The sequence below is a fragment of the Nipponia nippon genome, unplaced genomic scaffold, assembly GCF_047370975.1.
Source record: "Nipponia nippon isolate SJK-2023a ecotype South Korea unplaced genomic scaffold, ASM4737097v1 scaffold_3, whole genome shotgun sequence".
NCBI lineage: Eukaryota > Metazoa > Chordata > Aves > Pelecaniformes > Threskiornithidae > Nipponia > Nipponia nippon.
The window spans coordinates 16,540,092-16,565,962 of NW_028262347.1; the positions used below are offsets into that span (position 1 = coordinate 16,540,092).

General features: G+C 46.9%; 3 protein-coding genes across 10 annotated transcripts in view; 1 reads left to right on the forward strand and 2 right to left on the reverse strand.

Annotated features, from left to right (window-relative positions):
• The window catches only part of LAMB1 (laminin subunit beta 1), a 44,578-nt gene extending 31,727 nt beyond the window's left edge, over positions 1-12,851 (reverse strand). The window contains exons 1-11 of the mRNA XM_087768098.1: positions 12,618-12,851; positions 12,303-12,472; positions 9,824-9,959; positions 7,747-7,820; positions 5,581-5,769; positions 5,409-5,472; positions 3,723-3,925; positions 2,290-2,410; positions 1,922-2,110; positions 1,384-1,563; positions 855-967 (exon numbers count right to left, since the gene is read on the reverse strand). Of these exons, the coding sequence (XP_087624224.1) occupies positions 855-967; positions 1,384-1,563; positions 1,922-2,110; positions 2,290-2,410; positions 3,723-3,925; positions 5,409-5,472; positions 5,581-5,769; positions 7,747-7,820; positions 9,824-9,959; positions 12,303-12,472; positions 12,618-12,654 (1,476 nt within the window). The 5' untranslated portion in view covers positions 12,655-12,851. The remainder of the gene's footprint in view (positions 1-854; positions 968-1,383; positions 1,564-1,921; positions 2,111-2,289; positions 2,411-3,722; positions 3,926-5,408; positions 5,473-5,580; positions 5,770-7,746; positions 7,821-9,823; positions 9,960-12,302; positions 12,473-12,617) is intronic.
• On the forward strand, positions 12,529-19,143 carry LOC148054514 (uncharacterized). Of its 6 annotated transcripts, none has more exons than XM_087768102.1 (5): positions 13,325-13,688; positions 13,852-13,946; positions 15,490-15,624; positions 17,714-17,777; positions 17,956-19,143. In XM_087768102.1, the coding sequence occupies exons 1-4, from the start codon at positions 13,582-13,584 to the stop codon at positions 17,746-17,748; spliced, it is 372 nt and encodes a 123-aa protein (XP_087624228.1). In that variant the 5' UTR covers positions 13,325-13,581; the 3' UTR covers positions 17,749-17,777; positions 17,956-19,143. The 6 variants fall into 6 exon arrangements, 4 of the variants coding, with proteins under 4 accessions (XP_087624228.1, XP_087624229.1, XP_087624227.1 ...); XM_087768103.1 differs by having other exon boundaries at positions 18,236-19,143; XM_087768101.1 differs by having other exon boundaries at positions 17,714-19,143.
• LAMB4 (laminin subunit beta 4) overlaps positions 17,017-25,871 on the reverse strand; it is a 43,295-nt gene continuing 34,440 nt past the window's right edge. For 2 of the 3 annotated variants that reach the window (XM_087768094.1, XM_087768095.1), the window contains 7 exons: positions 25,332-25,535; positions 23,601-23,745; positions 21,566-21,773; positions 20,815-20,953; positions 20,395-20,571; positions 19,219-19,372; positions 17,017-17,736 (listed from right to left, as the gene is read on the reverse strand). In XM_087768094.1, coding sequence (XP_087624220.1) covers positions 17,597-17,736; positions 19,219-19,372; positions 20,395-20,571; positions 20,815-20,953; positions 21,566-21,773; positions 23,601-23,745; positions 25,332-25,535 — 1,167 coding nt within the window. In that variant the 3' untranslated portion in view covers positions 17,017-17,596. Of the gene's footprint in view, positions 17,737-19,191; positions 19,373-20,394; positions 20,572-20,814; positions 20,954-21,565; positions 21,774-23,600; positions 23,746-25,331; positions 25,536-25,871 lie in introns of all 3 variants that reach the window. The other variant, XM_087768096.1, reaches the window with a different exon arrangement.

The following is a 25,871-nucleotide window of genomic DNA, read 5'->3' on the forward strand; positions in this document are numbered from 1 at the left end:
CCAAACCATGAATCCTACTCCCCTGGTTGTGAGGGTAGACCCACAACCACCAACCACCAACACAACCTCCTCGCCTCCTCTCCTCCACCTTGTTGACCATCTGAGAGGCGCGAGAAAAAAACACATCTCTCTGCCTAGTTTTAAAAGCAAGATTCAGGAGGACCCCAGCTCAGAGACCTCACTCCTACTGCACCATTTACACCAGTTTGGGCTCCCGACCCACAAAGGGCTTGGAAAGTCACAGCCCAGTACATTACACCACAGTGGAGAGCAGCCCCCTTGCAGGGCTGCTACTCTGCAACTTGCTCGGCAGACAGACAGATTTGTTTAGCTTTTCCATGGAGTCCACTGTCAGATAAGAGTCAGTGTTTATACAAACACATCCAGTTGTCTGACAGTGTGTTTCTGTAACACTCCAGCATGCATAACACTATATGGAAATGTATGTGAACGAAATAATCCCTGCCTAAAATAACGGCCTGCATAGAAAGCAATTTTTTTGGTAATGTTGCTTCTCTGACCATTTTGTCTTCCACCCCAGCAAGGGCTCCAGCAGAACTGCCCCAGATCCCTCATTTTCAGAGAGCAACTGCAACAGGTATCCTAATGTCTCACGCCTTATGGTCCCAGGAATTAATTTCCAGATGCTCTTGCCTGCCTTGATGTGCCTCCCAGCTCCCCATAACAGTGTGCTTCACGGCTCCTGACACTCCGAGGGACCCGGTCCAGCCTGAACACCAGGCGCCTGCTCGCAGGCAGGCAGAGACGGCCACCAGCACCTTCCTCAGTGCTTTCTGCACACCAGCCTTCCTCACAGCAGCGTCTTCTCATTTATTTTACGGTAAGCTACTTACCAGGCACTGATTGCACTGCTTTCCTGTCACCAGGCGCTTACAATAGCAGTTTCCTGTCTCCGAATCACAAGGATTCCCGCCGGGATGGGTACCCAGAGGATTACATGCACAAGCTAGATTGGGAAATACAAATAGGCAGGTCAAAACACAGGACTGGAGTTATATTTTAGACAGTATCCAACTTAAATATTTACATTAAAGCTTCCCCTATATTCCCAGGACAGAGATTAATTGCACACTTTGCCCACCACCCATCCCAGTAAAACTTCCCTGGCTTAGAGACTTATAATTAAAAACAAGTAAGGAGGATTCTGCTCCTTCCACTGAATGCACAAGGAGGATCAGCTGGGGAACTGAGTTTTAAGGGCGGGTGGACTCCAAGCTACAGCAAACCTACAAGAATGTTTTTCCTTTAGCAAAAATATGAAACAAAGGGAAAAAAAACACCCCACAAACCAACTTCTCCCGGCTCTAGCAGCTCCTCAAAGACCTTTTGATCACACATAAAGGAACATATGTTTTTACTCACACTGACAACCCGCTGGGTCATCGGCACTCAGGCCATAGAAACCTTCTTTGCAGAGGTCACAACGCTCCCCTTCAACAAATAATTTACAACGGCATTGTCCGGCAATGAGGCCAGTGGAGAAATCGGTGTAGCGATCACAGATGCCACCATTTTGGGAGCCAGCTGGGTCACAGTTGCAAGCTAAGAAGAAACATCGCACGTGTTTTATTAACTGCTACAAAAGAAAAGGCGAAGTCTCGCACTGAATTATTTAAACTCAGCTGCTGTGTAGAGAGAGCGTATCATTCCTGCAAGTATTAGACATGACATGGATTGAACACGTAACAGATAAACTTCCAGATTCTCGAAGAGAAAACAAAACCCAGCCATGCTCGCTCAAGACCTCCAAGACAACCACCTTCCCTCAAGGATCTTTGTTTGGGAGCACAGCACTGGCCAAAAAAGGCCAGTAAATCCTAAATTCTCCAGGGAAAGCTCTGGAGGGCCACGGCCGGGATGCCACGGCCATTGCCACCCCAAGGAGCGGGGCTGCACTTACGCTCACAGACGTCGGGGTCCCGCAGATCTCTCTCTGGGTGCTGGAAGTAGAACGGCTTGCACTGCTCGCAGTTGCGTCCTACGGTGTTGTGCTGGCAGTCGTCGCACACTCCCCCGCTGGTATTCCCCGTCGTCATGTACACGGCCATGTCAAAGTGGCACTGGCTGGAGTGGCCATTGCAGTTGCACTCTGTGACAAAGACAGAAAGCAAAGTAAGAGTCTGGCCCCAGGGGAGATGCAAATTTGCAGAAAAGACACAACAAGGTCAACCAAAGAACATGCAGGACTTTATATATTGTCACAAGTTCCCAAGCAACAGCGTGTAACGCTCACACCAGACTCCAGATCTCCATTCTACTCAAACTCACTTTTGCATGCGTTACTATTGCGGCCTTCAGCGGGTCGCCAGGGTAAGTCATGGTAGAAATCCAAACACTGCTCACAGTTTAATCCTTTGGTATTATGTCTGCACATGCAGTGTCCATGGACCTGTCATTAAAAAAAGAAAAAAAAAAAAAAAAAAAAGAGGAATATAGGAATATATTTGGTTATAAAAGAGGAAGAGAAAAAAAACCCCATGCTCCAATTAATATAGATAGTACATAATGGATATACTTCTGGAGACTTTAATGCACGTAACTGCATGTAAGAGGACATAAAGGGCCACAGGAGCGTCCTTTTTACCTCCCAGGGTAAGAATGTCCTCATATAAATTTGTCCTTTCCTTACTGGAACTAATGCCTGAATCAATGCTTTCAGACATGAACAAGGAGAGCACAGTTCCACCTAAATAATCACAAAAGCCTCTTGGACCTAAAAGTTAGCTGTTTATTAGCTGTTAATTAGCTATTAACATGCATGTAGTTATATCAGCATGTCACTAGCCCAGCACCTTCTTTCCAGACCTACCTTGGTTCTCAAAGCAAATATAACAGATGGTTTGGATGGGTTTTATCCATCCACCCCAGGCTTTGCCTTCAACATGCACGGAACAAGCACTAAGCCGACCAATGGTGACTGTGTGACAGCCGCTGCCTTAGACGATGGGGACTACCAGCACTGGAGCCAGGATTTTAAAGTCAAAGCCAGTCCTGCTGATGCTCAGGTGGAGACGCTCGCGGAAAGCACAGGGCAACAGAGCATATCTGCTTGCCAGCATCCCCCAGCCCCTGGGGCAACCCACACAACCTCCTCGTATGCCTCCACATTTTCATCCAGTTAATAACTCACTCATTAACAGGGGTGCCATTACTGCTCGTCAGGCAAAAGTCACGGGGAAAACCAGCACCCAGAAGGTATGTAGCATTCACACAGCAGCGTACAACGCAGGCAGCAGGGCTTTCCTTCAGACCCTGCTGTTAATTAGCGATACAGCCTCCATTTCTTAGCTGATAATGACTGATACAAATGCAGGTCATGTTTGATTCACAAAGATGTTTCATCCTTTGATGCCTCTATTCACTTCAATTTTAGGGCAACCAAGTCGACCCACACACCCATCTCTGGCCCCATACAGTTACACTCCCTTTCTGCATTCCTGCCTTTTAATTTCATCAGCTCTCTAACATAATTAGAAAAGGAATGTTAAAACAATTTTCACCTAATCTGAGCTCTCTGTACTTGATTAACACCAATAATGACAGATATGTTTGCTGAGGAGAAACAGTTTTAATGGTTTTCTTGTTTGAAAATTAAGGGTGAGGAGGGGGAGGGGCAGAGCGTCAGCCTTAAATGTGTGTTTAAATTGCTTAAAAGAGGCAGAGTCAGGAACAGCTTTATGCAGAAAAATGTGAATATTTACCATTCCTTCCACTTCTTCGTTAAAGCCATCCACTGGCGCACACTCGCTGGCGTGTCCGTAGCAGAAACAGTTCCCGCGAACCACCATGTCGTAGATGGCATAGTAGTACTTCTCTCTAATCTCCATCCTTGAGTCCAAGAGGTTATCTCCCAGCGTGTGCAGCTTGATGAACTTGACTCTCAGATTTGTGATCTTTAATAGGTCTGCAGGGGACACCAAAAAAACCCTCCGTTTTGGAATTATTTACCAGATATTGTATTGAATGGGAGGAAGCCAGGAGTGACTTCCCAAGCACACTTCCTATGGGCAGATTAGATCAGATTTCATTTCAGCACTTATGTACTATGCATCACATCACTTTGTACTCCCAAATTTTAAAAACTACGTTATTTTACTACAGGTTGTCCACTGTACAAGTTAGTTTAAGCCTAATTAAAAACACTAGTCTATTTTCTTGTAGACATGCATAGGCACAAACACAAATAGTAATGGCAGATGCAACGGTACCACCAAGGAGACACTGGTTCTTTGGGGTTTTAAAATATAAGAGGGGCAGGGACCTGATATTGAGGAACCACTGACAACTGGACCAGAAGCTTTAAGAGTTATGAGCTTTTTGGAAAAAATCCTAGTTGGAAACAAGATATGAATATATTCTTTCTTATACAGCCAACTTTCCTAGCAAATGTAATTAGTTACACTTTGCTGAAAGAAGCAACACCCCATCATTAACCAAATACAAAGAAGTTCTCGAGGGATAACCCATGGGAAGACAATATTGCAGTAATTAATTCAGTCTACACATTCACTTTGATATTACAAATCCTGTGTAATTTCTTATAGCCTTGAAACTAGGCTTGAAAAAGTACTTCAAGCCCATGAAAGCAGCGTTTGTCCTTTAAAATGTTGGTTAAAAAACCATTCAACTGATAGAGCAACTAGCAGACACTCTTCTACTTCAGATATTTTCTTCTGCTCCAGTTAGCTTTACACTGAAGGACAAGAACCGAAACTGAGACTGCATATTAAATCGGAGGTCAAGTTTAAGGCCAAGCACTGCAGTTCCCTACTCAGGCCAAATGCCCCACGAGGTTTCTCTTTGTGCCATGCTCAACAGCAGATCTACCTTTGCATTCCTGGATTGTCATGACCATACATGAATGCTATAGTCACTCGTGTTTTACGACTGCATCTGTGTGGTCCAGCCATGCAGTGCTACCAAGGCCAACCTGTAATTCTGAAGTCATGACTCAGATGTTCTGAAAAATAAAACACGGCCCCCTTGATTTTAGCTAGAAATGCAAAATTATATAAGTGCCTTTGTAGTTCTGTTTCTTTGCTTTCTGAATACTGTACAATTATGGGATCATGTTCCAAGGTTTCTCTCGGTGACTGCATGTCTTTTGGGGAGAGGAGATCTTTAATGAAAATAAGTCCCTGATCAATTAAGAAATGGACCAACTACAATGATGCGTGTAAGAACAATCAATTGCGTTGGCAACACATCATTATTTCCCAGCACGTCACTGTCTGAGTCAGGAAAAGAAGCCATACCACAAATGTATTCATATGACTTTGAAACTGTTATTGGGGCTAATGCATGGCTTCATTTGTGGCTTACTTTTTTGTAAGCAAATAAGTACAGAAATGCTTTCAAATGGGCCTGGAAGGTAACTGTATACATACTTTGAATCCTTGGACTGTACGGATCTTCAATTCGAAAAGCAGGATCTAAAACACGATATATTACCTGGAGAAAAAATGGTACAACAAAAGGTTCAGCTTTAAAAATAAGAGAATCTGAATTTGTATGGAAAAAGTCTATACAATAAACATATTTGAAAAAAAACCCTCTGACCTCTCCCTCTGTTGAAGGTTCAATATCGGAGTATCGGGAATCACAAATGATATCATCTACTTTCTTCATGGGTCCAGTTGAAATCCCAGGAAATGAGCTCTCACAGTCGTATGCAAAATACCTATATACTTGCCATGTTTTTCCAAAATCAGATGATCTTTCTATCAACATTGCAGCAGGACGGAATGTCTAATAGTAAGAAAACCAAAAGAGATTTTATACGGTTAATTATTACTTACATTTACACTGAGCGCTTTTAAGTGTGAGCAATCCACATGTCTGGATTTTAATTTCTCTCCCTGCACTGGGTATTTCCAATATTTAGAAATATTGGAAATATTTTTCTGCTGATATCGCACTTTCTGCTCAGACACAGATCTTTGAAATAACACACATCAAACTACAGCCTACCCATCTTTAAAAAGATGGCACTCAGTGGCCAAGCGCTTAACCATGCTTACAATAAATAAGCAAACTTGTAAGTTTTTTGGATTCCAAATCCTTTCTTAAAACTGGGGGTTAAAGCAAGGCTTTAGGGAGACAATAGGCTTTTTTCCACCGCTTGTGGAAAGCAGCACAGCCTTCTTCCTTGCCATACCTCCTTGCCTAATCTTCTGCAAAGGACCTAATGGGCCTCCTCTCCTGCCTTGGGGACTGGGAGGCCACTTTCAGTGCTCCCCCTCCAGCTCTGATGCCCAGAAGTTCTGGCTGAGCAGTTATCTCTGATACTCAGAAAAGCCCTGGGACTTCCCACCTCTCTTTGTCTGACCACACTACCTTTCGCAGCGTCTCTGCCGCCCAGTGCCAGCCATCCTCTGTGCTGCATTAAGAAAACCTTCTTCTTTAAGGAGATTGAGAGGTTCGGCATCATCCACTCTTGCTGCATTCAACTCCCCCAGTCCCAGTGACTCTACCCCAGCTGGCCTTGCCCAGGCTCCGGCAGGCTGCATTTGCTTCACACAAACCACCGTCCTTCTTACCTACATGTATTCAACTCCAGAACAACTAGCTAATGAGATTTTAAAAAGATTTTTAATCCCTCTGACCTAAAAAATCTCATGTTTTAATTTATGAGCTGCATTTCAAAAAGCAGATATTAATTTAACACCTGGCTTGCACCTACCAAGAAACACCAACAGTCTCTTCATTAGTTTTATGTATTCAGAGGAGGCCCTCCAAGAGCCAAGCACAAAAGCATTCAGTCACAGCTGGAAAGAAATTTTCTTTCTGCTTCCTGACTGAAAATATCACCCGACTTACAAACTGGTATCTCGCCCAACAAAAAACGTAGCAACCCAGAGGTAAGGCAGCTCAAGTGTCTACCACACAAACAAAGTCAACAAATCATCATTACAACTATCTTTCCCCCGCAGTCTTCCTCCTGACAGCAGATCAAGCCCAGCGGCATCAGGGCACGATGGCCACAGCACCCACATCGGGTCAGGGATCTCTTGGGGGTGCCTCGCTGCTGGGGGCCAGCAGAAAGGACCAGCTCCTACCTCAGCCACCACCACGGGGCAGGGCGAGAAACCCAAGCTGATGCCACGGGAAAGAGGAACCAGCTCTCCTAGAAAGCTGACGGGTAAAAATTAGGAGGTTAATTTGTCTACATGCGAAGAGCAGGGATATAGCCCTGCAGGAACTGCAGCCCCTGAAACCTCAGCTGAAGGTTGCCGCTAGCGTTTGCCTGCGATTTAGGATGTACGGGACATAATCTGCCATTCCAAGACATCTGTTTGTATAGAAACAAAGACACTTTGTGCACAGATGTTCCTTCTTCCTGAAGACCTTTCCCTTTGCCAAATGAAAACCAATACCATGGCCAATTTTTTTTTTTTTTTTTTAAGAAAAATCCTTGCTACTATATGATTTAACTAATGATCTTCTAGAACACAACCACCAGAAAGAGACACCAACACAAGCCCCAGCTTCTGTATGACTCCTTCTGCAGCCTCATTGGAGTTCAAACACAACTTCAGCCACAAGTCACAACTCAGCCTTCATGCAGGACTTCAGCAGGAGTTAATATTGGTTGACAGCTCTAAAAAATCAGGCAGAACAGCTCAGACAAAGCCCAAATCCCAAATATCAAATAGATGTGAAGGACTACAAGATCTCTTATTTCCTTGTGTTTTGGGGTTCAGGGTAAGGCTGTGGCTTCCTTACCTTGAAGGTCATAATGAGATGAGTGAAATGAAACTCAGCCTCCAGGTTCAGCTGGATAGTCACGTTTTCCAAACCTGCAGGGGCAGAGAAAAGAAGCTGTGCAGCAGACAAGGACGCCTGCCAGCCTCTCCATCTAAATTTTGCCAAAGCTCTTTGCTCCGGTGACGCAGGGACTCTTTTCTTTGCCACTTGGCTCTGTTGTCAGAAAAGGACATGAGGGTTAGCACATTACTGAGGTATGGGGGAGACACCAAGGACCTGCAGAAGAGCGTATCGCACGTGGGATTCCTGTGCATCATCTGCACCAAACATGTTACGCTCAAAGCATGAGCCTGCAGTGCCGTTATTTTAGACTGCGTAACATAGTTAACATCACGAGATGCAGGGTAAGGATGGGGACTGCTATGGGCTGGATCCTGACACCAAAGCACCCAGTGGCTGGTACAACTGAGGATGCTGAGCCCAGATCCGCGTGGTGACCCCAGGCTGTCCTCACACACTGCAGCCCATCTGGCAGCAACAGAACCGCGAGGTTCTGCAGCCCCAACTCCCCAGATCTCACTGATGGCTGCTGGGGGCCATTTCCCACCTTCCTTCACTCACTCTGGACTCTCCCGTCCATCCAGACACACGAACAGTTCCTTTACATCCTGGTTTTGAAGTACTCCTAAAGGAACTATCACAGTCATGCTTTGCAACTGTTAGGGCTAGGAAACCAGTGGCAAGCAAAAGGTTTTCCAAACTGTTGTACGACTACCTATGGCCAAGGACTCTACACAGAAAGGAAGACAAACAGAAGAAGACAGAAAGGAAGACAAACAAATATTATTTTGTCATGTGAAAAGACCTCTCAGAACAGCTAGATACTAATTATACTGTAGTTAGAAATTTTTAAAAAAAAGATGATTTACAGAGAGGGGAAAGGGTAAGATATGAAAAACCAATAAAGCGCTTAATTTTTGACCAGCTGTAACTTTATGTGGAGCGTGCAGCAATGGTCCCTTCTGCTGTATGCCTGAATAGAAGAAAACATGAATTGGACAGAAAGAATCATTTGTTTTTTATTGTTGAAGGACATTTTCATGACCTTATGAGCTAAGAACTTTTCTGCGTGAATGCTGCCAAGCCTGTTACATGAATTATTTGGAACACTAGAAGAGAGCTGCTGGAGACAAGCAGCTTGCTAGTCTGATCTAAATGGTTAAAAAGGATTTAGTGAAAACCTTTCTTCACCGGGCAGCAGAAATGTTACAAACATTACCATTTTATTTTAATATACAGTAAGACAGCTACTGCCAATGCATTTGCAGAAGTCCCATCCCGTCCAGCTGGCTTTAAGGCTTCAGGGAAGGACTGCTGTTTGAGAAACCTCAGCGCCTTGTTTTGTGTATGAAAGCATGCCAAAAGCATAACCATAAAAGTAAAAAGGGCAGAGGAAGAGTAAAATAAAAGGAACAAAAGCCATCAAACTAACATGCAATTTTTTTTTTTTAACTAGCTGGCTTGTTTCTGGTGTTCATTTTACTGTTTGGCACATGGACGCAGGAACTCGGGGAGCCCAGGCGGGGGAAGGCAGTTTGCAGGGTAGGAGGTGTCCCCAGCTCTGCCCTCCCGGGGTAGGAGGCCAGGGAAACGGGAGGTCTGCGGGCGGGATGGCGGCCCCGGCTCTGCGCCCAAACCTCCTCCTTCCACACCCTCCCTCCAGCCCAGCGCGGGGAAGCCCTGCGGTGCTTCCTTGGATATTTGCTCCTGGAAGGCTGCTCCGCTCCCGCTGCCCAAACATGAGGGAGATCTGGAGCCAGTGTGGGAAACTTCTCTTTAGGAAAGGATTCTTGCAAAGTGGTGGGACGGCTCATTCCAGCACTCCCAGAGAGCTGACAGGGCTTCGTTCTGGATTAAGGACCGCTCCAGGGCACACAAAAGCAGCCAGTTTTACTCAGCCCTCCTCGAACAGCATGATCCTTCACAGGGCAGTAATCAGCAGGCCAGAGATAACAGCGAACCCGCAGGTACCCTTAAACAAAAGGAGGGAAAGCAGCTCCCAGCCCTGGAAATGGCTCCCGGACAAACCCCGTACCATTTTCCGACTGCCACCAGAGCTTCAGGCGATTTGGAGCAAAGGTGGTGACCACGTTTTCAATGCGATGACTATCAGGATTGAGTGTATCATGAAAGGGATCCTCGGAGTCACATATGAAACATTTTTTGTCCTCCTGAAACAACAAAATAATCAGCATTACTGATTTTATCCGTGGGGCAATAGGTGTTTCCTGCAGATAAGAGTATTTTCCATCCATACCACATTCCACTCATTTTGCCTGCAGGAGTCATCAAAGGTATTTCTTTTTGTTGAAATGATAAGTGTATTTACCTTTATGAATTAATGCAAATTGCAAAACGGAAAATATGCCAGGAATTCCATAAACTTTATTTTTAGGAGAAGCATGTTTTCTATCGAAATTGCAGTTTCAGGAAATCTCTTCCAGAGCACATATTCTCCAGCAGAATTCAGAATCAAAGGCAGCATCTACAGAAAATCACTGAATTGCCTCTGTACAAATGTACACATGCAAAACTGCGCCTTCAACAACTTGCGCGAAATCACGTTGGCCTTTGGGAGCTAGCTTGGAGATGCAAGTTCTTGGCATTTAAGGATACCTCCGGTGAGGCTCAATACACGTCAAGGGTCCATCAATGATTTAGTGACTGGGTCCTTTCAGCGTGCGGTTAACTTTACTCTGAATCCAGCTTGTCAATCTCCTACCTAAACCTTGCATCTTCACCTTGGATTGCAATCCCAAGCTACGCACATAAACCCAGTTTGCACAAACTACAAGGTGTGCCCATAAAAAACCCAGCTGGGCCAAGCCTGGCACGTGCTGCTTGGGAAAGCCGGACACGTCTTCACCAGAAGGACAAAACCCCATCATGACTGCTACTATGAACAACGCTGTTTTTACATTGTCCTGGTGCCTAAAACCACTACATTCCAATTTTGCAAGGTAGGATGCGAACCGAACCAAAAGGGAGGGTTCCTGCCCAAACCACCTCAGAGCCTGGCAGACTGGAGGGGGCAGAGGGAGAGGAGCTCATCGCCGCAGCAAGGGAGCCCCGGCACACCAGCAACCCATCACTGTCACAAGCTACACAGGCATCATTCCTCCAGCAGGTTTATGGAGACAAACGTGGTGCTTTATCAGCCAAGAATGTGAGAGCTGGCAGGTCTGCGCCACACAGGCTTTCCATTTTGCTGATTTCGGCTTGGGCGGCTCCTCCCCAGCCCAGCGCTTCGCCCCCACGAGCCCCCGGAGACTCCTCCAGGAGAGAGCAGAGCAAGAGTGGGGGTCCTGAGGAAGACGTCCCCTGCCTGCTCCAGGCTCCTCTCCCCCAGCACCACAGCCCCTGCCTCGTGCCACGACTTGCTCCTTCTCCCACTGAACTCAAATCCTGGAAGGCTGGATCCTGCAAAGCGCTCAGCATGGCCAAGCCCCATGCTGTGGCAAGGATACGCGGCACCTTCCCGCATCCACAGCCTGGCACAATTTTTTTAATACCACCTTATGGTTTGGAAGTAACCAGGGGCATCCCAAACGCTGAACTGGGGCTGTGAGGTCAGGAGCAAGGGCACACGTGAACTCCTGAAGCAATGCTTTTTACTATAGCACTTCAGCATTTTTTAAGACAAGAAAACATAACAAAGTGCCTTTGTTGCTTTGTTCTACCAGGGATGCTAAGGTCGTTAAAGAAGTCCTGTTACAGATGATCCTGACGTACGCCAAAAATGTTCCAGCAAAGCTAAACCCCGCGTTAAATCAAGTATTAACTCTAGCAGATGGAGCAGTACAGTAAAACTAAAGGTGGGGGTGAGATTTGGCAACCTCAGGGCACAAATGCGCTGCAGCCCCTCAGGCAGGGCTCCTCCTGCTTCCCGTGGTTTTCCTTCCAAGCGCCAGAATCCGGCCCTATTGTCTCTGCAGTAAATTCGGCCAGAGATTATCCCTTACTTTCAGGTCAACAGAGTCCCACTTATAACTGATACTTTATTCCTCTCCACCATCCCTTCTGTCTCAGAGATTTTAAGTCTGCTGAGCTCCTTCTGGCGTGAACAGTAACGAGCTTTGTGTTTTCCCCCAGATGTGCGGGACAACCTTATTTGCATCCTTTCATTTGGAGACCATACAAATGTAATTACACGACGGGAACAGTGGCCAAAACACTGCCCGGGTCCCACAGACCATTCTCAATCAGGAAGCTGTCTAGACGGCTCCGGGTAAGTCCGAAAATAAAATATTAATTGAACGTACTGCGGCACATTCCTCCTCATTAACCTCGCTAGGGAAAGGGGGGTCGGGAGCCGAAAGCCGCCGGGGGCTCCCTGGGCCCGGCCCGCTTTGGCGGGGCGCGGGGTCCCGCCGAGGGGCACGGTGCTGACCCCCGAGACCACCGCCCGCAGCAGCGGCTTCTCCCCCGGCGACGGGCGATGCCCGCGGCCGGGCGCCCCCCGCTGCCCCCTCGCCCCGGGCCCCGCGGTGCCCCCCTCCCGTCGAGGCGCTCACCTGGAGGTGGCTGACGATGCAGTAGGGCTCGGGCTGGCGGAGGCCGCAGGTGGAGGAGGCGGAGAGGCGGGCGGCGCGGCCGATGAGCAGGTCGCCGGTGGCGGGGTAGCAGCTCCCCTCGGCGCAGCCGTAGCTGTACTCGGGCTCCTGCGCCGCCGCGGAGCACAGCGCTGCGCGGCCGCGGAGGGAGAGAGGGGTGAGAGAGAGAAGCGGCGGCGCGGTCGGGCTGGGCGCCCCGAGCCGCCCCGGCGGGCACCGCAGGGGCTCGCCCAGCCCGCCGCGCCCCGACGGCGGCGGGAGCGGGGCGGGAGTTACCGAGGCAGCAGCAGAGGTACAGCGGGAGGCGGCCCATGGCGGGCGGCGGGCACCGGCGGGACGGGACGGGTCGGCACGGGACGGGACGGGACGGGACGCGCTCCCCCTCCACGCCGCCGCCGAAAGCTGTTACTCCGGCTGCTCCACGCAGGCGCTGCAGCTCCCCGCGGCTCCACGCCGCCGGGCGCCCCCCAGCCCTCCCGCCTCCTCCTCCGCCCCGCCGCCCCCGCGGGGCCGGGCCGGGCCGGGCCGCCCCCCGCCCCCGGGGCCGCCCGGCCCCGCTGCAGCGCCAGGCCCGGGGGAGGGAGCGGGGGAGCGGCTGCCGTCGAGGAGGGGTCGCCGAGCCGGGGTGGGAGGCCGGGGGAGAGCGGCCCGGCGGCGGGGCGGGGCGGGGGACGCCCGCCCCGCAGCAAGCGGGGAGCTCCGAGGGGGAAGCGGGGGGACTCCAGCCCCTCGCCATCACAGGTTGTGCTCTGCCCGTCGCTCCCCGGCTTTGGGAGCGGGCTCTGGGCAGGGTGCAGCAACCGGGGGGATGGGGGATCGCCGACGGGGCGACCCCTCTCCCTGCCCCGTCTGTGGGGATGTGGTGCGGGGATGGGGATTTGGACCCCACTGCCTTCTGCTGGGGGTGCTGGTGGGGCTGGGCGCCTGGGAGGGATGGATGGTGGATGGAGCGTACCTGTGTGGCAAGGCCCGAAACCCAGCAAAGGGCCAGGGGGTGGGCAGCCATCGCGTGTGATGCTCAACGGCCCCGAATCACCCGGTGCTGTGGTGCCAACAGACGTGGCTCAGGAGTGCCCTTCCTGGGGACGGTGGCCATGCTGCCATACATGGCTGGCTCTGGCGCTGGCGGGGGCAGAGGCCCGTCGAGGCCGGGCTGGGCACGGCCAGGCTGTTTCTCATTACCTGGGAGCACGCAGTGCTGCTGCTTTCCCAGGGGCGCTGGGGCGGCTGCGAGGGGTGGATGGCCCCCGCGCTCCTGGCCTCCCGCTTCGGTTCCCTGGGCTCCGCAGGTGGACACGGGGGCTTTGTCGGCTGGTGGCGGAGTCCCCTTGGCACCCAGGGGAAAGGGTAAATACACTGGTAAATAAACGCTGAGGAGTGGGTATGAAGGATGGACGCGTTTGAAGAGCGCAGCCCCGGCTGGGCGCAGGCTGGGACAGATGCCTGGGTTTATACACCCGATTTTTGCTTGCGCACGTGTAACACGTAAACTTGTGTAAATCTTTACCAGGTACCGGTGTCCCTCAAGAACACTTTGCCCTCGCTATTTGCAGTGCCGGAGTGGAAACACACCGCAGTCTGGCCGTCCCAGCAAACCCTGCCGAGGTAGGTAAATATGTTCGTTCTCATTTTACAGATGGATAGGCAGAAACAGAGAGATACCAAGTGACTTGGCCCTAAAGGTTAAACACCAGGTCTGAAACATAACCCAGGACTCCCGACTGTAGAACTCGTGGGGCTGTTTCATTAAAGATATCCAGGAAATGAAACCATTTTAAGCTGACATTGTAATTGTAATTAGGTATTGTAATTCTAAACCTCTCCTGCAAAGTGGTCTTCTAAATTCACAAAACTAATTCAGTTTCACAGTCCTGTCATGTAAATCGCAGCCCAGCTTTGGTTTTAGGCTTCAATGCGAGGAACATTTTGGTCCCACTAACAGAAAACCTTTTACTCTGCTGCAGTTAGAAACTGCCCCAGCCTGAGGCAGTCGGGCAGGGGCACTCTGCAGCATCGCTCCCTGTGCAAGTGTGCAACGACACAGTTTCATTGCCACTGGATTTTTTTCTATCCCATATTTTTTCAATTTTTATTGACGTTTTCTCCTTTTTTTTTCTGTTTCATAACCTTGTAGAAGTCCTATGCTCCTCTAAACTTGAAATGGGCTAAAGTTGCCCTCGGAGCTCCTTGCCGCTCCTTCATGCCTTGGCACGGGCGGCGTGACAATGCACTGGGTTCCAGCCAGGGGGTGACCCTGCTGCGTGGCATCAGGGATCGAGCTGGGGTCGCAGCAGTGACCGCTCACCCCGTGTGGGGAGCGCAGCCATGGAGCGGGGTGGCCACTGTCACCTGTAACCCTGGTCGCCCTTCAGAGGTGGCTGAAACCTGGGTGAGACCACCAGCATTTACCGTGTGGGTAATTAGGTGCAGTGAACTTGTTCGTGTCCGTCCCTCTCTGCAGTGCCCGTGAGCAGTAGCTAGTGGGAGTATTTTAATTTGATTGATTCTTCAAATGATAAAAACTCACTTTTGTGTCATTTTCTATCCCTGTGGTTGGTGAAGTGGCTTTACAGTCTTGGGGTGTCTGTGTTTGTGCTGGGTTGGAAGTCTTGAAGAACCAAAGTTCAGAATTTGACATCAGTGGGACCCACTTGATCACCCATTTTCTTATAACACTGCTGTGGTTGAATGCCTAGCCAATAGAGCTGATGAGATAATTTTTGATTAAATATATCTTTGATTATATGTGGGTTTGGTTAAATGTTTGTATTTTGATTAATGTCATTGAAGTCAAAATGCTCTACAGCAAGATAGTGATTTCAATAATTTTTTCAATAAACACTTTTCTGAAGTCACTTCCGTCTACAAGAAAGAGAGCCAGGGGAACTAAAAATAGGTATTTTTGATCCAAATACAGCATTTTCCCATGAATTAACTTTGCAAAAACACTTCAAAAGTTTTTGCACCACTTCCAGTGGGGAATGCTGCACAGCTGTAAACCTCGGAAGCTGTCAGAGAATGGCGTTTCTGTCCCATAGCCGCTGGTCCTATCAGGTCTGCTCACTTTGTGTGTCTGAGCCTGCTTGGAGGAAGGCAGGGGAGGTCAGGCTCCACGCTGACTTTCCTCCTGTTTCTGCTTTTCTTCCAGCGGTTTCTGTTTCCCCCCATGGATACATCTCCCCTCCAGGCCACAACTGCCTTGTGTTTACAGACTTCACATCCTCGTGCCTTGTCAAAAGCCATATGGCAACTCTCACGGCCAATGGTGGACTTCAGGAGGAAGGTCTCTTTCAACTTTCTGCTTGTGAATTCAGATTTTTAAAGCCACGAATGACAAAATTTTGGTTTATATGCAATTGAGAATTTCTTTCTAAGAGCTTCAGTTTGCCTGTTCCAGGTGCAGTGCAGCAGGGCCACATTGAAACCTGCAGGAAATCCTTCGTTACCTGTAGACCTGTGTGTGAGCAGCTTGGCGAGTTGTGTGCTCCAAGTAAACCAGAGATGCTCGATTTCATTATGGCAAAGTCAATCTAAATACACTCCTCTGATTACAGCCTAGTAACTTCTAAAGAAGCCTCCCATCCCATAAAGAAGCCCATAAAGTGCTAAAATTCAGAAAAAGCTAAACCACAAATTATGTGCATACCTGCACTCAGGTGTCTCTGTTAGATTAGATCAAAGTTACAATTTGATTCCATCATTTTCACAATAGAAGCTATTATATGGGTAATGCATGTTGCACATTGCCCTGGAGCACAGCTGGTTTGAGTTAGAGGGATATCTCTGAAATCTCATCTGTGCCAGCAATTCCCACCCAAGCCCCCCACTGCATACGAATGGTACTTTAGCTCTTGTAAACACAGAGTGATAACTATGGAGGGTTTATCTCACTTGGATCAAAACAGTGATTGCTTTTAGATAAGGACTGTAGATGCTAAGAGCCCTGTATTCCTGCAGAGCATTCCTCGATTTACAGATGTGGTCTGGGCTGCATCCGAGCATGCTGCAGCAGCGCTGGGCTCCTCACACCAGCTGAATAAAGTCCACGATGGATGCTTGCTGTGAGAGGGTACAGATGGGAATGATACGACTGGATTTAACTGAGGAAAAGCCATCATTAGTCTGTACAGCGTCCTGCAGGAATATGGGTGGCATTTTGAAACTGAGGCGTAGCTCCTTTCGGTCTTTTTAAAACCCTAGCCCTTCTGTAGCATTTGCTTAACCACAGTCTCCTTTATATTAAAAGAAAAACAACTATAAACTAAAATTTTGGTCAATTCCCGTGTTGTTTATGGCTACAAGAAACTGCTGTGTGAACCCTGAGTTCTGTGAAGTGCTGCATGTTGGAGAAAAGCTGGAGAAACTTTTTCAACATTTGTGGCCCTGTAGGCTCACTGCTTAAACCTAAGAGATGGAGTTATTCTCCAGTTGTTGGTTGCATTAACAAAAAACGTGGGAAACCCCTTATAAGCATAAGAAAAAAGGTATTGCAGGAGGGGCATTGACAAATGATCCTTAACAACAACTTAAACAATGATTTTGAAGTCGTTTTTGGCATTAAGCATCTGTGCACCGCCATCCAGTGGGCACCGGGGAATTGGCTCCCTGTCACCCACCTCTAATGGCCCAGCACTGCACGGAGGTACCGCACATCCCTGTGTGTTTTCAGTTAACATAGGGGGACCCCCACATGGTCAGGGGTTCCTGGTGACGCCCCTACTCTGTCCCAGCGATGAGACGGGGATGGAGGAGTGACAGTACCCTGGGGACGTTGCCGGTTGTCAGCAGGGATGGCTACAGAAGCCCACAGCCCTTCATCTGCATCGCCCCATCCTGGTCTGTGCAGCCCCGTGCGGGGTCATGGCACGGCCACAGGTTATTGTAGGGTTCAGCAGAAGACACAGGGTGTTGGGAGTCTCTGAGGCAGTTACCTGTAGTTCTCTGAGCAATCCTCCTTTTGCCTTTCCAACCCCCTACAAGGAGAAGCCCTGGGTTGTGGGCAGGAGTGTATTTTAGAGCTCCTCCGAAGACTGCATCCCAATTACTTTATCAGCTGTTTTATTAAAAGGTATTTCCTATTTCCATATAAACTCAACTGGACAAAAAAACCAAGAGAAAGTTACATTATTCACTGTGCCAAAATACTATATGCACCTTCAGATGAATTTACAGAGACAGCCCTCCGTGCCGGGAAGCTCGGGAGGTGGTAAGCATGAAGACTTCAGTTGCACTTCACCTGATGGTCCGTTCAGACCCTAACTTTTGCATGTTGCATACTTGCTTTCCTGCTCCATGATTTCATTTTTGATGGCTATCACTTGTTCCTCTAGTTGTCTCAATTGCTCTGCCTTGTCTTGTTTCGTTTGATTCAGGTCCTGAAGTTTCTTCTCCAAATCTGGAAGAGTAGAGACATGTGATGATGCTCATATTTGTTGTGTAAGTAAAATCCAGGGATCAACAGCATTTCTTTTCCCAGCAGTTTTAGAGGCAATAAACCCATTTCAAATGGGGAATGTTATATATGCAACTGGAGGGAAAAGTCTGACTTCTGGATTGCGAGAAACATGACAGCCTTAAAGAAACTAATTTCTCAGCATGTGCTTTTGTCCATCAGCTAGGATGAGGCAGGACGTGGAGCTCTTAAAGAAGTTGGCTTAAATGGAAACACTCAGAAGAACAGCATGTCCACCGATGTGTGTAAAGCCTAGACAATTTGGGCGTAAGGGGCTTAGGTCTCCCTCATTTACAGGAAGGTTTCCGCTGGTCCCTATGAAGCTACACCAGTGGTACACACTGGTAATGAGTCAAACCCATGTTATTCACTGCCTGTTTCCAGTGCACTTATCATCTGGGCATTTGGAGTGACTGGGATGCTCTTAATGCTTCTCTTCAAGGTATCTGCTCAAAGTATTTATTTCGTTCCTGTCCTGAAGAATTTGCTCCCAGGATGGAGTTTCTGCTTCTGTTTCACTCATACTACATGGTATTTTCAGACATCGAGCCTGGCAGGATCCTAGCCTCAAGGATTCCCAGTGGAAATGCCCAGACCTTCACTACAAGCAGAATTAGGTTCCCTGTGTGCAGTTACCTCAGATGTACTCTTCTGCTTTGGTGACCCTCTAAACCCACCCGAGAGGCTGTGTGAGGAGCAGTGCCGCAGCAGCCATGGTCTCCGCTGCCCACGACCCCTCTGCCTCCTGGCCGGAGCCCCGCAGGTGCGGGGCACATCGGCTTCAATCTCGGTGGTAGTGCACGTGGGTGATGACACCAGCGTGTGGACTGACGTGACCGAGGCATGTACTCGCGCCCTGGTGCTTGCTGTGGGACACGCATGTTTCTCTGCGTGTTCGAACAAGCCAGTATTTGTACCTGGTTCGCTCTGCCATTGCTCAGAGATAATGTCTGAAGGGGAACAAGTATGGACTTATGAAAAACAGCTACCTTGCAGCTCTCTATAAAACAAGCTATCACTTGGGTAACGTAAGAAAAGACACAGTGCAGAGGAAAGGTTTAAGGTCCAAATGCCCAAAGCAAGTGCATAAATCAAAGCTCCCAGCTAAACCTGCAGCAGTTTTATGCAGGTTTTGCACTTGTCCTGCTTTTAAACTGTCTGAATCAAATCATTGTAAGTCCCTGTGTAGACACTTCTTAAACTCTGCTTATAGCAACCAATTTACGTCAGAAAAAGTACATAAGCCAAATCAATTTAACTGCTTTTAAACTGTTCAGGTAGCTTCAAGCAGGGATTTTCACCAGTTAAGTTGTTTTAAACCTGATTTCAGGTGAACCTAGTCTATTAGCGTCTGTGGGCAAGGACTTCAGTTTAATTCATGACTGTCACAATTTTCACCACTCGCTATGGAAGTGAGAACGCCACCTGTTATTCTTTTAATCTTTTTTTCAGTCTCTTCAGCCAGTTTTTCTGCTTCTTCTTTCAGCTGCTTCACTTTTTCTAGTGTTACTCTTGGAGGTCCTCGGGCTTTTAGCTTTTCTTGAAGAATGGTGTACTTTCTTTTAATGTCAGCAAATTCCTGTAACAAAAAGCTGTTACTTAGTTTAAGAACATCTCATAATTCATCTGGTGTACCAAAGGAGATTTTTATACCTTTTTTGATTATCCTCTCTGAAGCAAACTTTAAATCTCTCTCTCTCTTAAATCTTAAAAAAAAAAAATCCATGAGTGTACATTGCTTTGCACAACCTGATAAAAATCAATTAAACTGCCAGTGGAGCAGTGTGAAGTGTCAAGTGAGGCCGATGATGTAAAGAAAATATGGGTTAAGATTTTTAAAGCTTATGCTGTTTTACTTCTTTTAAGAGGGCTTTTCTGTAAATTTCATTTTTGCTATGAGGCTTAATTCAAATTTAATTAATTACCTGTAGCATCGGGGTTTTTTAATATATTTTTTTACGTTTTTGGCTGTAGTAATATTTACTGGCTAACTCCAGTCCATGCCGATTTAGATTGCTGTTGAGGCTGCCGTTTAGATTTCTACTAGGTTTCTTACAACCCAGAAGCTTGGTCATGCTCCAAGCTTGGGCTGTGGGTGCCTGGTTCTCCTTGCAATTTTAGCAAATTTCTAGCTGCCTCAATGCATTCTCAAAAACTGGAGTTACTGAAAAGCACCTGGCCAACCAAAAACTCCAAGTAATTCCCACAGCAATTTTCTCTGAAGGAGAATGGCATGGAGTGAATGGCCAGGCTGCTTCCATCATTCATGTACTTTAATATCTGGTTTTGTGATTTGTTCTGTTGTGTTTACTGGTGCCCATGGTGACTACGACTCTTATACACAGTGCAAGGAAAAATGTCACAGAGTAGCCAGAGAAATGTGTATGTTTTCTTTCATTCAAGCAAACAGAAGTGTTACTTGCCAGAAGCCTTAAAATAAAAAACAAATTATTCTTAACTAGTGGCATTTTACACTGCATGGCATAAGGAAAACGTTAACAGTTTTGAGGAGAGCAGGGCAACACAACAACTTCTGAATCAAAAATACTATCAAAGATGGCAGGAATCTTTTTTCGCTTAATACGTGGCAGAAAGGCTTACGTTATCAATATTCTGGGCTTGCTTGTGTGCTGCTTCTGCTCCTGCTCTTGCCTTTGTAGCTTGATTCTTGTTCATCAGCATTTTTGCCTGCAGTGTGGCAATTTCATCTTCCATCTCAGACTGTTTTGCTGACAAGTCATTTAGTTCATCATTTGTCTTGTTCGCTTGGTTCTCAGCCTAAAACAGAGCAATCAAAGGCTGTGGTTTCTTATGCAACGTCCATCCAGCTTGCAGAGCGTGGTAATGAGGGAGATTAATGTCAACTGATTAACAAGAGGAGACCCTTAAACATTGCGAAATCGGTGTCATATCTGCGTCGCATTCTGGTTTTATTTATTTAAGTTTACATTAAGGAAACTTGGACATGAAGTATCTTTTTCTAAAATGTATGTAGTAAATAAAAGATTTACAGTGAGATACCTGTGAGATTTGTGTTTTGATGCCTCGTATCTCTTCATTTAACTTTATGAAGGTGTTTTTGGAGTGTCCTTGGGACTTCACAACATTTTTTAGTTTATTATTAATTTCATCCACAGGCGGAAGAGCTTTTGCTGCTTTGCTAAAATGGAAAAATAGAAGCATGTGTAGTATCATGTGTGGAGAGCAAAGCAAGAACGCATTGCAAATGCACCCATGCTCACATGCAGGAATGTTCCCTCAAGGCCAACAACAGCCGTTAAAATTGTGGTTTGTAAGTTGGCAAAGCAAAACCTCAGTAAGGGACCTTGTGTGGGAGCACATGAGCTGCTGCATTAAAGGTGAGGCTGGATGCTGCCGGCTGCCTGGTGGTGCACTGCTAGTAAGGAAGGCTGGCTTATGGGTGAACATATTTTCTCTCTTCCCATTTTAAACCTCCCAATGAACCAGATGTAATGATCCGCTAGGTCCACTGTGGAAGTATGTAGCTGCCTTGGCCTCTTTGGCTCAGCAGGCGGAGGAGCTAAGAGCTGGCGGGAGGTGCCTCCTTGGAGCACTTCGGCTCCTGCAGCCCGAGCGATCATAGCTCGTTCTTGCTGGAGAGGCTGTGTGGAAATTGCAAGCTGAAATCTGCTGTCATCTGAGCTTTGCCTCCAGTGTTACTAGGATACTGCCTGGGGTATGGAGCAGTCCTACCGTGCACAGTGCCACCCCAGCTGGAGCTCGCACATCAGTACAAGAATATCCTACTCACTCGGCTTCTTGTGCCTCCACCAGCAGCGTCCGAGCTTCCTCACTTTTTCTGTTTCTCTTACTCACATTCAGTTTGTACTTCTCACAGGGGTTCATAATGCTCCTGATTTTGCCAAGCATGCCCGTGAGCTCTCGTGGAGTCAGGGGAAGGTTTATTTGCAGAACATAATTTGCCACCTTCTCAATGTCTTCTGGAGGCGCGCTCTCATCTGCAACAGAAACGGAGCTGAGGGTATCCTGAAGCGGCTCCTTCCTCCCAGTGAAATGTAAATGATCATTATGGCTGCCTACCCATTGAGTTATGTGGCAGAATAAAGATGACAGGCACAGCAAGGCAGTAAGAGAATTATCTCCAACATTTTGTAATTTAATATTATGCTTCCGTGTACTGCTGTTAGTGTTGTCAGAACTGGCTAAAATGAGGATTTGAACCCACTTTGAACTGAGTTATTAAAATTCTGATGTAGAACTGAGCCCGCGGAAGGTTTTAAATTGATGCACAGCACAGCTAGATGTGTCAGAGCCCATTTCTCCCTCGGTCCCCAGATCAAAGAGGTGCTGGAGAGACTGGGGTGTGAATGGAGCTTTCTAAGCCGGCCGGTGGGTGTAATCCCTTCCCTGGAGTCGCCACAATATTGAGAAAGTGGTCCCTTCGCTGGTTAATGAGAAAGGCTAAGCTACAGAGGGAACTTGGGTCAGACTCAGATAGGATGGGAATTTACAGTAGAAAAAACATATTTTGACAACTCCTCTTACAAATGATCTCGTCCTAGTTCTTTGCTAAGAGGCACAGGCACACAGAGTTAGAGTAGTCAATGCCTTGTGAAGTCTCATCATCACTTCTGTTTTCCGCTCACTTCCCTTTATAGGCAAGAGCTTGGGTGATAAAACAGTTGAAACATACTAAATGTTTGTGCTAATGCTCCCAAGTAACTCACCAAGAATTAAATAGAAGACATTTACTGTGCAAACAGTAGTGCATTCCTGAGAGCTATTTTCTATAGAAATATATTCATCTAAAACTACCATTCATGTCAATGTAGAGTACAGCAGATTTAATGCAACTGTATGCATCTCAGCTGTTACAGTTCTTAAACTTCAATTCACAAAACAAAAATTCATGAAAAAATGCTTTTGTAATTGTTAGTAAATGCTGAATGTCTACTAAGAAACATAAAAGAAGAGCCAAAGGTGGAATTTTCAATTGCTATCAAATAAAAATCTGAGAATCTTAAGGACTTAAATGGAGCTTTTCTTCCAATTCAATATAACTTAAATGTTCCCGACCAAAGGAAGACCTCTGCCCTCGCTCCCTTTTGGATGTAGAATGAATGCCAAAGGACTGCCAACGTGCAATCTTTAGAAACTTATGAGATCAGCTACATTCAAGAGGTTAAAAAAAATCCTACCACATTTGAACTCCTTTGATGTGCATCTGGTAAAAAAACTTAGGGTCCGTTTCTTACAGCCTTTTTCTGCAATCGCGAGGGTGGAAAAAGTTTTAGGGTATATATGGTTGTTTTGTTATTTTTTATGAGAGCTGTGAAGTTCTACCAGAATCCTTTGATTCCTCAAGTTACAGCTTTACAGAGACAACTGAGCAGTATGTGTCCTAATTCCCACGCTCCCTATGGAGAGCCTCTATTTATGGGCCTGGAAGAAGGGGGTGGAATAACAATTTGAGGATGCATTGGACATGCCTGGACGTTATATGTTGTATGAAATGATGTTAGTAGTCCTTTACATAGATAAACCAGGAACTGAGGGAATTACTTGCATGCTTCAAATTAAGCAAATTAATAAAAGATGACAATCAGCAATCAGAACATAACAGATCTATTGGAAAAGTAATACAAAGTACTGTCACGTGGGAGAAAGAAGCATTAGAAAAAAGGGATTGAAAAAGATTGCGCGGATCAGGAGGTAGACAAGAAATTTGATGGGTATCCAGGTAGACCATTTTCTGGCCACCTACTATGCTGTATTATATTGGAATATATCTTAAAAATGAGTCAAAAAGAACTTTGCATATTTACCTAACAAGAAGTCTTTCACTTTTCGGATGAACTCCTTAGTGATCTCTTGGTCAACTTCAATTTGATTCTTAGCTGTCTCCAGTTGCCCATTAAATTGTGAGCCTTTCAACTTGCTGTCTTCTGCCATTTTTCTAATGCTTTCAACCTGGAAATATTATTAGAAATAGCAGTGCCATTTTCTGGAGGTTATCTATCATTGCTTGGCAAGTTGAGCTCTGACACAAAAATAATTTTGATCCAAGCCTCAGCTGGAATCACTTGATGTGGCTTTGAAAAGTAGTAGGAGACCCCTTTGGGGAACTCCAGAAGTTGCTACATCATGGCCTTCATCTGGCCTCAGAAAAAGCCTAAATCAAGCATTTTTTTTCTCTCCACAACCACTGCTAAACCAAAGCCCCTTCTGTTTCTAAAAGAAGGTGTTGACCGTTATTTTCTATTGCGGTACTGCAGCATGTCAGTGATCAGATTCAGTACAGAAAAGGCACGTCATTACACTTGCCTTTTCACATTGGACTTGCTGTTAAAAATACACTTAAGAGGACACAAATAAGGAAGGTAGAGTTTAAGGCTTGTCTTTAGAAGTTACATTTTGCCATTAAATTAGTATTCTTGCTAATTTAAATGAGAGCTTTAATCATCAAATGCCAACAGTATTGCTATGCTTTGCCTTAAGGAAATGCAGAGGTACCAGCTCTCTGCAGTCTGCGGAGGGAAGAGATTCGCTGTTTCCCCATGCAACAAGAAAAATGGTGATGTTTTTACTTCTGAAATATCTCGAAATACTTCACTCATATTATCACAGAGCTGCCTGAGGCTTGCGAGCACCAAAGGCAATGTCCCGGCAGCCTGGCGCTCACCACCTGACAGATGCCTTTTGCTGCTGCCCCTCTGTGTCCTGGGGCCCCAGGCATGTGCCCCGATTGCTCATTTCTAAACCCGTTAGCTGTGATGTTAGCTGTGATGCAGAGTGTGAGTGCATTCTAAAAAGAGGAAATGGATGCCCAGGCACCCTGCAGGGACAGGACAAAGCCACAGCTGAATGGCATTTCTGTTGGAAAGTGTGTTTTGCCTATAATTGTAACAGGCATCATCTCTGATGATTGTTAATAAGAACAAACCGTCCTTACTGGTGTTGTGGGATTTGTCCGTTTTGTTTCCTTGGCACATGTTGCATTGGCCACACTTTGCTTGAGTTATTTTTCACTGCTACTGTGCAGTACAGCCAACTACTTGATGCCCTTCTAAACATCACCGGGGGCAGAAAAGCTTTGTCTTGAAATTATTTGCAAAAATTATTTAATGGCAAACATAAGAGTAATATGAAGTTGTATAAATAGAGCTTAATGCTAGGCACAGCAGTAATCCCATTGCAATAAGCATGAGCCATACTCGGGCTACTGACAAATGGTGCCATTTGAATCTCTCCCAATAAAAATATAGACAATACTAGCCTGATGCCACCAACTTCCATAGGCACAGGGCACCATGACCCATGGGATCTTGGCAGCTGTGAGGAAGAGGAAGGCATAGCTAGAGCCACAGTCTCTTGGTGGGACTGGCACCTAATACTCCTGGTACTGAACTATGGTAGGTCTATGGTATTGGGACAGGGTCCATCACTATGTCACTGCTCTTTCTCCAAGGAGCAGGTGAGTTTTTGTAGATTTGTGACCTCCCAAATCTCATCCTCCATCCATTTCACTGAACAAATGTAGGTTTGATATACAGCACCTGATTCTCAGGTTCCCGTAGCTGCATAGTCAGGTTATTTAGCAACAGGGCAGTCTCCTCAGCTTTCCTGAAGGCATCAGCGGAGAGAGGAAGAGCTCCGCTGCAGTTTGGGCCACCGCACTGCCTGAGTCCTTGACTGTCCCGGCACAAAGCTCCCCCACAGGCTGCTATGACACAGGGCTGGTCTCCTGGCACACCGCAGATCTGCAATAAGGAAGACGCTTATGTCAGGACTCCTCTGGGGGCCTGAGAGACAGTCCTGGGGGAAGGAAGATGTTTGACATCATATGAACATTGAACATAGGATGGGATTTTCCTGAAGAGATGGTGGTGTGGTGTCTCCAAAGATGGGTGTCGCTGCCAGTTACAGGTCCCCCTCCCCTGACTTGAAGGATGCAATGGCAGCCCATGGCTCCAAGCATCCTTCCAGGAGCCATTTGTTGGGCTCCGTGTGTTGCCCTAAAACCCCAGTTTCACTCGCCTATGGCAAAAGGGCTGAAACTGTCCCCTGGTCATATCCAGCCCATGGGTCAATGGCTT

Bases quoted from the DNA above. Each gene is read 5' to 3' on its own strand.
- LOC148054514 (XM_087768100.1), top strand. From the start codon at position 13,582: ATGGCCCCCGCGCTCCTGGCCTCCCGCTTCGGTTCCCTGGGCTCCGCA. The intron at 13,689-13,851 runs GTAAATACACTG...AATCTTTACCAG, and splicing joins CTTGGCACCCAGGGGAAAGG to GTACCGGTGTCCCTCAAGAA. The intron at 15,625-15,738 runs GTCTCTTTCAAC...TGCCTGTTCCAG, and splicing joins TGGTGGACTTCAGGAGGAAG to GTGCAGTGCAGCAGGGCCAC.